General features: G+C 39.4%; 2 protein-coding genes across 2 annotated transcripts; both read left to right on the forward strand.

Annotated features, from left to right (window-relative positions):
• Positions 1-391: 391 nt before the first annotated feature.
• LOC149088777 (uncharacterized) lies at positions 392-4,852 on the forward strand. Its single transcript, XM_089252344.1, has 2 exons — positions 392-3,626; positions 3,855-4,852. Exons 1-2 carry the CDS (start codon positions 392-394, stop codon positions 4,850-4,852), a joined length of 4,233 nt encoding a protein of 1,410 aa, XP_089108470.1.
• Positions 4,853-6,711: 1,859 nt separating this feature from the next.
• LOC149088778 (speckle-type POZ protein B-like) lies at positions 6,712-7,221 on the forward strand. The gene has a single exon (XM_089252353.1). The coding sequence runs from the start codon at positions 6,712-6,714 to the stop codon at positions 7,219-7,221; it is 510 nt and encodes a 169-aa protein (XP_089108479.1).
• The last annotated feature ends 3,585 nt before the right edge of the window (positions 7,222-10,806 follow it).

Raw genomic sequence — 10,806 nt, forward strand, 5'->3', positions numbered from 1 at the left:
GCCATCCGTGCCGCTGAGAGATTCGATTATCCGTGCCGTCTGGATAAATCTCGGAACTCTGGAGGAATTGGGTCATCAGCTCCGTCAGGAGAACAATAAGTGCCTTGAAGTAGAGTAGTGTGTAAACAGCAGTTTCACCCAGTGACTTTTGCGACAGTGATAGTTATTGTTGGATCATCAGATCATCTCGTTAGGTTCTAAGTCTCTCCGAAGTCCGAAGGGGTAAGTGCCATGATTAAGGCAAAATTTTTTTTTTGAGGCACAGTATTGTTTAAAATGTACCGCAGTTGATTTTATTTATTTGTGGTAGATTGTATATTTTGATTATTCTTGAAAAATAGCTGAATTACTTTTATTTTGAAGTTTGTTTGTATAACTAATATTATCAGCTATGGCATTCCTTGCAAAAGCTAGAAAAGAAGATTTGAGGTTGTTAGCGGAAGAGTTGGGGGAGAATGTGAATGATAGAATGAGAATTTTGGATCTAAAAAGACTGATTATGAATTCAGCAGATTTTGAAGAAGAGTTTGTTAAGGGGCAATTTTTTAATATTGTCGAAGAGCGAGAGGCTAGGGAGGAATTAGCTAAGAGAAAACTTCAGGAAGAAATAGAAGAGAAACAGAAAAAAGAAGAATTCGCGAGAAAACAAATGGAGGAAGAAGCAGAAGAAAAAAGAAAAAGGGAAGAAAGGGAGTTTGAATTAGAGAAACTACGCTTAGAAGCAGCAATAAAAAACGAGGGTCGAGGTTGTTTGGATTTCGATATAAGAAGCGGTGGGGGAAGTTATGAGCTGACAAAGCTTGTCCCCAAGTTCGATGAAAAGGAAATGGATATCGCGTTGTTTCTTGCTTTATTTGAAAGGCAAGCCAAAAGAGTGGGGGTAGAAAAAAAAAAGTGGGTATCAGCCATGTTGGCTCTTTTACCACCCGACGTGGTACAACTTATAGCAAAGGAATCCGAAGAAAATTTTGATAACTTTGAACACATCAAAATGGTTCTCCTAAACAGGTTCAAAATGACCCCAGAAAATTTTCGATTAAAATTTGTCAAACATCAGAGAAATTCAGCCAAGCCGTGGCGGGATTTCGGTTTTGAACTTTCTAAATATTTTGATGAGTGGGTGGAAGGTTTGCAAGTGACTGATTTTGAAGGGCTAAAAAAATTGATGGTCACAGATCAAATAAAAAGGCGCGTTCCACCGGAAATAAGAGAGCATTATATTGATGAGTGGGCGAAAATTATCACTCCCTATGAATTGGCCGAAAAATTGGATGCTTACGAGAATGTTAGAGAAGGGTCGAAAAACCCTCAGGACAAAAAGTATAGCAATAATAGATGGCAATATGCAGATAAAAAGTTCCCTAATAAATCTGCTCACTACGAGAAAAAAGACCTACAAAAACAAGAACATAGAGAATTTGAGAAACGTAGGTCCCTTAAATGCTATCAATGTGGTTCGCCATCGCATTTACGTCCGAACTGCCCAAAATTGAAGCGAACATCAGAGGGTACAGTTAATTATGTTAATGATGGGTCAAAAGATCTTTTAGACCCATATACAACCCTTGGTAGAGTAAATGGCATTCCTATGAAAATTTTGAGGGATTCGGGGGCCACAATAGATATAGTTTGTGAGAAGCTTATCACTCCTGATATGTTGACAGGTGAAAACATATGGCTTAAAACGCCGTTAGATCCTGATCCCAAGTGCCTACCCTTGGCACATGTTGAATTATGCGGTAGTTTTGGAAAAATATGTACCAAAGCAGCAGTCATTAGAAACGAATTAGATCAGGGGCGGTATCTCTTAGGAAACCGTACGGCGGAATTATTGGAAGGGTGTGAGAAGCCTTGTTTTTTGTCCCCAGAGGCGTTGAATGCCGTAGAAACAAGGGCTCAAACGAAAGCAAAGTTTAATAAGTGGATCATCCCAGAAGAGAAAAATGTTGAAGTTCTCGGGGAGAGTTGTTTAGGCGCGCAAGAAAATGAAGAGGAAGGTGATGATCGTCTGTTATCAGATATTATTGTTGACGAAAGTGATAATCTTCAATTGCCAGAAATCAGTGAAGGGGCTGAGGAATTGTCTTTGTTGAAGGTTAGTTCTAAGAAACTATCTAAAATGCAGCAGGATTGTCAATCCTTAAGGCAATTAATGCCATTAGCCCAAAAGCCTGTAAATCCTACTGCGAAGAAGACATATGTTTTTGAAAACAATCTGTTGTTTAAGATGCATGAGGACCACCTCGGAAACATAACAAAACTACTACTAGTACCGATGGAACTCAGAAATAGTGTTAAGGCACTTTGCCATGAAAGCACTTCGGCTCATGTAGGAGTTACAAAATCAAAAGATAAGCTTTTGAGATATTTCTTTTGGCCTGGGTGTTATAAAGATATGGAGGAATATGTGCGTACTTGTGACCAATGTCAAAGAGCGGGAAAACCTAACGAAAAGAAGAAGGCACCTCTCAAATTGGTTCCCATTATTCAGGAAGTATTTTCAAAAATTAACATAGACGCTTGTGGACCTCTTCCAGAGACTCCAACTGGGAAACGGTACATCATTACAGCCATGTGTCTATCTTCTAAATACCCAGAAGCTATACCGGTCGATGATATTAAATCAGTGAGTGTGGTCAATGCACTACTCGAGATATTTAGCAGGACAGGTTTCCCGAAAGAAGTACAGTGTGATCAAGGGACGTCGTTCACGAGTGTTCTCACTTCGGAATTCTTTCAGAGATTTGGGGTTAAGGTGAGTCACAGCTCCGTGTATCACCCACAGTCCAACCCTGTGGAACGGTTTCACAGAACCATTAAACGTTTGTTGCGGTGTCTGTGTGAAGAATCTGGGCCCGATTGGGAAAAACACCTTCCGCTAGCATTGTTAGCGTTACGTACAGTTACACACGAAAGTACAGGGTTCACTCCTTCAGAACTAGTGCACGGGAAGAATCTAAGAACTCCAGAAACATTAGTGTATGAACAGTGGACACAGTCAGGGGATGAGGAAAGTCCTGTTACAGAATATGTTCTTAAACTCATAAATAGGATGAAAAGGTGTCAGGACTTGGCAGTTAGCAAAATGGAAGAATTACAGGTAACTAGAAAAAAATGGTATGATAAAAATTCTGTAAAAAGGGAATTTAAGCAAGGTGACGAAGTACTCATTTTTGCAATTTCTAAACCGAATAAGTTAGCAGTTCAGTGGACTGGTCCCGGTGTAATTCAAAATAGACTGTCCGAGACGAATTACATTGTTAAGCTTCCGGATAGAAAAGAACAAATATATCATGTAAATATGCTAAAACCGTATTACAAAAGACCCGAGAGCATTAATTTCTTGGATTGCGTAGGAAATGATGGGTACACGGACAATGATATAGATTTTCCCCATTTGGATACCAATCCAAATATTTTCAATTTTGAAGACATTGTCCAGAAAAGCAACTTGCTTGAACGTATAGATCCCCAAAGAATTGAACAATTGCATAAACTGTTGAATAAATATTCTGAGATATTTTCTAACGAGCCAGGGATGACCCATCTGGTTGAACATGATATCACGTTGATAAATGATAAGCCCGTCAGAGCTAGGCCGTATAAGATTTCTCAACGACAGAATGGTATTTTGAAAACTGAAATTCAACGAATGTTAGATTTGAAAATAATTGAAGTAGGGGAATCAGATTATACCTCACCAATGATCTTAGTTGAAGCACCACATAAGGATCCCAGACCTTGTATTGATTATCGCCGGTTAAATGAGGTGATACGCACCGAATTTTTTCCATTGCCAAATATCGAAGAAAGGCTTGAATTAGTTTCATCAGCAAAATTTATTACCTTGTTAGATTTATCCAAAGGATACTGGCAGATTCCATTGAGTCCCACAGCTCAAAGATTTGCCGCTTTTGTTACCAGTTTCGGAACGTACAGGCCACTACGCATGCCATTTGGTCTGAAAAATGCTCCATATTTCTTTAGTAAACTTATGGCAGAATTACTAAGAGAATACGAAAATTTCGCTGTACCATACCTCGATGATATAGCTATATTTTCTGAGTCATGGGAGACACACCTGAAACATGTCGAATTAGTGTTAGAACGCTTGAAGGGAGCTAAAATAACACTAAAACCATCAAAATGTCGTTTCGCTCAAGATCATGTCAAATATTTGGGTCATATAGTTGGGCAGGGGTATAGGAAACCATGTGAAGCGAAAATAGAGGCCATTGAAAAGTTTCCTACTCCAGAAACCAAAACTGAAATCAGAGCGTTTTTAGGATTGGTAGGGTATTATAGTCATTACATTCCTATGTTTTCGGTATTGGCTGCACCGTTATCAGAAGCTTTAAAAGGGAAAGAAAAGAAAGGAGAAATCATCTGGACTCCTGAGTGTAATGCGAGTTTCACTTGTTTGAAAAACAAGTTAATTAGTCAACCAGTGCTATATGCACCAGATTTCTCTAAGCAATTTATTGTGCAGACTGATGCGTCAAATATGGGAATGGGTGTCATTTTAGCTCAAGAGGATAGTGCAGGAGAAGAACATCCTATACTTTTTCTCAGCAAAAAGTTTTCTCAGGCAGAAAGAAACTACACTACTACTGAGAAGGAATGTCTGAGCATTGTTTTTGCTGTTAAACGTTTACACTATTATCTAGATGGTCAAAAATTCTTGATTGTCACTGATCATAATCCTCTCCTGTGGTTACAGAAGAATTGTAGCACAAACCAGCGTCTGATGCGTTGGGCATTGTCACTCCAACAATATGACTTTCAGATACAGCACAGACCTGGTCGCAAAAATAGGAATGCTGATGTGCTAAGTCGTAATATTCCCGAATGACCTGCAATTTGTTGAATGTTTCGAAAATTTTATGTATGAATGCTTTAATTTTTCTTGTTATTTTTTGTGTTGTATTATTCCATTATAATTGCAGAGTTTAATGAAGAATTGTGTTTTTTTTGTGTGTTGTTCAAAAATTATTTTGAATTCGGTTATATATAAACCCAGAAAATTCTACGTATCATATTATTTTTTTTTATTTTTCAAATTTACTTTTCTGTGATTTAGTTGCAATGTATCGCGAAAAATGTTTTTTTTTTTTTTAAATTTTTTGTGCCTCAATCTGCCTGACATGGTACTTCAGTGGTAATATACCCCTATATAAGTGTTAATATAATTTTATTGCAATCTTCTTATAAGCTTATTTGTGGTTAATTTAGATTGTGAATTTCCATTGTGAAAATCCCAATGGAAATTTCTTTAAGGGGGGAGGAAGCTGTGACGTCCATCGAATCCTACCCCTTGAACTTATGTGGACTGCCCCGGCGGGTGCAGTCAAAACATATGCCGGTTGTAAACACCTGCTCCTGTAGAGGTAGTACGCCGTCGTCTAACGAGAGATAAGAACTTAGAGAGAGAGAGACGAACCGAGATAGTGAAAGGATGTGCGACCAACGTGGTCGGCACTAAAGTATTTTAACTAAAATGTAGAATGTACATATATTGTTATTTAAATTTAAAAATCATTTAATCAAGAATAATGATTTGTTATCTCATTGGCAAAAATGAGTTCACCACTACGCTACAGCGGCAGTGGTTCTCTACCTGGGGCCATCCTTGCGGTCGTGGGATGTTCTAAAGGGACCATGGGTGAAAATCAGATGAAAGGGTAACCACGACAAGTGGAGAGAAAAAATGTGACTTCTTTAAGAACCCAGTATAGATGGCCATACAACCAAGGCAATCTTAACCCATGTCCCTGTGTGGGCATTGCCAGGGGCCTCATGTCCATAGGAAACCTACATGATGCGATATACCGCTATGATTTTCGAGTGTAACAACGTAAATATGTTAGCTGTACTTCCAGATAAGTATGGGGGGGGGGGGAGGGCGGCGGCTAAAACATCGCTTTTCCCGGGAATCCATGATGATGAGATGGCTATGCATATAACTCCCCACAAGCGGAAAATTCCACTGAATTCCAGGCAGGTGCTCACCTAGGTCATGCCTCCTAGATTAGTAGTATCTAGGAGGCTTTGACCTAGGTCGATGTGTCGGGAGTGTACATTTATGGTGTAGGTAGGTGGATCGTCCCGTATTTCACAGAAATATTGCCTCCATAGAACTCAGCTCTAGCAGGGTGTGTGGGAGAAGGGGGGGGTGATCACGCCCATCCCCCTTCCGGATACAGAATTGACCAAAGTTCCAGAGATCGATGTTCTTTATAAAGTTTAGTTTTGATTAAATTCAATGCGATAAGTAGAAAGGGTCTCGCTCTGGGATGAGGGCGGGGGACTTGGATAATGCGAGGGGACGAGAGCACCAGAAGAAAATATGGTTCAAAGGAGGTATCGGGGGCTGAAAAAGGTTGACAAACACTGATATATGATCAGTGTTGAATGACGGCGCAACAGTCGGAATTTTTTCTCGCCTATTTCGGACAAATGCAAATTAAAATATTTCTACTTGATAGCCGTTACGAAGGCTATAAATTAACATGGGGACGCTGTAACTGGGAATGGAGTCGATCTGGGGACTCAGATCTGTAATACATACGTTTATTCTCAGAACGTCATCGATTCATTCAAATGGTAATGTTAAGGGGCTTTATTTAGATGGTCGATGACTGGCCCGAGAGTGAGTGGGGTTGAATCAAGCGTGTGGAGTTTTCTTCAGATAAACATTCGATGTGTGTGAGAATGGGCACTCCATCAGAAGAAGAAAGCCAGCGATCGGAAAGTTTGTACTGCACTACGACCTTCAATGTCGAGACGACCAATTTCACCTGGAGGTTGCGAAACTTCATCTTCTGGAAGGAGAGTGCATACGAACTGGACGAGGAAGGAATTAAGAGCCCCGACTTCCCGACCGATGGCAACTGCAAGTGGTGTATCACTCTGTACAAGGTCAAGTTGGATATGAAAGATGAGAGAGACCGTGGTTGGAGGCTCGATCTGAGTCTCTTGTTGAAGAAATCGCCGAAAACTCCAGTGTCAGCGCGATTCAGGTTGCGGGTGCTGAAGTCGCCGTCTCGAGAAATCTTCCGGGAAGAACACGAACAAGATTTCTGCATTGGGCAAGAATACGACGTCAGTTGCTTCTTGAATCCAGATGATTTGATGTCTGCAGGGGATGATATGTTGATCATACAGCTGGAATTGAAATGCTGCTGCGGCTATTCGACTACCTACGATAATCAGAAAAAATAACTACGCTGAAAACGTGTCTTGTGAGATAACTCTTCCTAAAGATACGGGTAAATCCCGAATTCCCCGGTAGAAAATATGTTATGGAGTTACTCGAGATTAGAATTGAATCATGTATTGATCAGCAAGTGAATCGAGAGAAATTGCATATCTATAAATACATCTTATGCGTTCGTTATGAGCTTTTGTTTGTCGATATATTGTGTTAGATCTTGATCAGGACTTTGAAATCACCTGAACAAAGTATGAAATAGAGAATTTAATATAGTCTTGCTTGGGGGTCGGACAACCACTACTTTACCTCGGTCATATCGACATACAGAAATTTACTAGCGATATAGTTGCTTGGGGGTCGGATAACCACTACTTTACCTCGGTCATATCGACATACAGAAATTTACTAGCGATATAGTTGGGTTGGAAATGAGCATGTCATCTACCGGTGGTCGCCCCTCAGGTTCGTCAAGAAAGAACTTGTTGTCTATGTTCTCTCCCTACGATCGAACATGTGGACTTGGTAGATAAAACAGACGTACCACTTTTCTTATTGGTGAGTGGAAGGGTAGTAGTAGTGAAATGTGCGTTTCTCTGGGCCGTAGAAGCGTCTATTGAAAATTAGATTAGAGAGGGCAAAACATATATTCGTTCCGCGCGCGGCGTGATGGCGGATAAACTTGATTACAAATTACAAATACTAGGAGCTAGTTTATTTTGTTGAAAAATTCAAGTTGCTCCCTCTGTGATTCTCGGTCACACGAAAGACTTGGAAGTTGGAAATATTCATATGAATATTCGTTCACCGGATGTTAAAATTTTTACGATTCCGAGTGTCGTTTACAGTACTCTATCAAATACTGTATCAAATGTTTTTCTCAGTGAAATAACAAGTCTTCTAGTTATAGGAATAGCGGTAAGACTTTGAAGAAAGAACACCACCAGCCGATAAGCTTTTCCATAGTTGCTGTAAAAAATTATAGACTTTTGGGGTCATTCAAGTTTTACGTCAGCATCGGGGGGGGGGGGGGGGGGGGGAGTTTGCTGACTTTTGATGACGGGGGGGGTTTGAAGGTTGCTGACGTCATCAACTACTCTTTTTTGAAAATATGAAATATTCTAAGGGGCCATTCATGTATTACCTAAGCAGATATTTAGTCATTTTTGATCCCCCCTCCTGTCAGCAAAAGTCAGCGCAAAACACTGACCCCCCCTTCCTTGTCAGCAATATTTCGTCAGCAGCTTAGAATATTTCATATCTTCAAAAAGGGTGGTTGATGACTTTAAGCAACTTTCAAACTCCCCCCCCCCCCTTGTCATCAAAAGTCAGCAAATCCGAAACCCCTCCCTCCCCCTCGATGCTGACGTAATACTTGAATGACCCCTAAGCTGCTGACGAAATTTTGCTGGAGGGAAGGGTTAAAACTGGCTAAAATTCTGCTGACGTAATACTAGAATGGCCCCTTTACTCACATTTTATTACTGGGGTAAAAATGCAGTCGAAGTATTCTTGAAAACATTCAAAAAATTAGGTGAAAGGTTAAACGAAGATGTGAAAAAGATCACACCCATTTATGTTAGTACAATAGATTTTTTCAAAAAACAAAATATGCAGGAAAAGAGTTTTAAAACCAACAATCAACAATAGGTTTGTAGAGATGAGAGATAAAATAGCGAGTGATGCCATATCGAGAAAATATATGCAATCCGGTTCTGGTCGACGAAAAAGACGCAAGAAGAAAATTTCAAATAAAACACAAATCTCGCAAATAGAATGCATGGAAAAATGCGACGTCTCCCATAGACGCTTCTACGGCCCAGAAACGCACATTTCACTACTACTAGGGTTGGTCGCGCTGGGCGATTCACGTTGCACGCGGCGCAGAAAACCTGCTCGTAGGAAAACCCGGCTATACTTTGCTGCACTTACTGAATATTGTAAGAAAGCCCACTCACTATAAAAAAGAGATATGGTATTTTATCGGCGGGTTTAGTGATTTCTACTATGCCGGGGAAAGAGTTAATGTAACGATATTTTCGAACAGCTAAAACTTAAGACAAATTGATCAAATTGTCAAAAAACAGCTTTGCTACGCACGTATAGAGGATCTCAAGAAATTAGTATTCCTCCTAAACTATATGTCTATAGCCGACGAGAATTTTTACAATGAAATGCGATGCAGTAAATGTATTTCAACTGAATGATAGTAACATAGACGTCGGAAATGTTCGATACCCGTGGGTGCTCAGACTAATTTTTATGCCGGAAATTTTCATTTGTGATTTAAATCTAGGAGTGCTCAAACCTGTTCTACAAAGTTCTGTGGGTGCTCGGTCACCCACAGCACCCCCGGCTCCGACGCCAGTCACTGGGTAGTAACACTGATTATCAACAAATTCACAAATTTCTGTATTGATTTAGTCCTGTGAATACGATGCATTTCTAAGAATAATGTGTTTTCTACTCTTTTTTTCAGGAAATTTCGCAATTTGCAGCTCTATTCATGGAAGTATTAGAAAATTACGAGGCACGAACCCTCTTCAGCTCATGTGCTCAACATATACAGCAGAAACCAGTTCAAATGAAATTGCCCACAATTCTGGAAAAAATTTTCTTCTCGATTCTGTACTTCGTGATCAGTTTTATTATTCCCTTGAGGACTCCAACTATCGTTTGATTACCATAAATTTAGAAGAGGGGAAAAAACTATGAAAGTGGGCTTTCGATTCGGCGGAATTCCGTATTCACAATGAACGAACATGTATTTCTTCTCTATCTTTACCTTATTGTTAAAACCTGCCTCCGGCCAAAAAAAATTCTGGAATTCCAGGAATATCTGGGAATTTAGTTTATTTTTCCCGTCCTGTAGTCCTGGGGATTGGAATATAGGGAAACCGTTTCCTAGGGGAAAATAAGTAAGAGAAAAAATTCCAGATTGCAAGTCTATAATGATACAAGGTCCTATGAAAGAAGGAGAGAGAGAGCAATGGCCGTTTTTCATAGGTTCGAAACTTTTGCGAGTTTTCCGATAGTTCTACTCTCTCTGCGAGTTTTATCACTTCTTCCGACAATCGAATAAATCTTTTATGCCGTGCGGCGCATTAACGCGGCGTGATTGAGGATTATGGAGGAAAGGGGGAACGAAAAAAAAAAAGGATTAATTTCAGCCTTATAATACATATTGTATCGATCTTTTGATGCTATATATCCTCGCAGATGTTGATTAACTACTGAGAATAATGATTATTTTCGAGCTTTATGCTCCAGTAATTTTTGCTGGAATAGTCATTATTGGATCCCGGAAGTTTAGGCATTAAACATGGTCTAAATATGCAATCAAAAAGCACTAAAAATGAATAAAATAGGCATTTGTAATTTTTGAAAGGAATAAAAAAAAATATCTAAAAACTAAATTTTATTAAGTGTTCCAAAAATTGGTGAAGAATTGGTTGCATTTAATCCGTTCACTGTTTATAAATTAATTTAATTATAGTTTTAAACTATTTTGATTATAGTTAATAACTGCATTACTATCTAAGCTGAACTTATTTCAATCCCAAAATAAAATGTTAGTAGACCCTCAGGATTAGGTT

This window comes from Pholcus phalangioides, unplaced genomic scaffold (genome assembly GCF_987345545.1).
Source record: "Pholcus phalangioides strain wild (caught in Gottingen) unplaced genomic scaffold, Ppha-v1.0 ptg000003l_1, whole genome shotgun sequence".
Lineage (NCBI taxonomy): Eukaryota > Metazoa > Arthropoda > Arachnida > Araneae > Pholcidae > Pholcus > Pholcus phalangioides.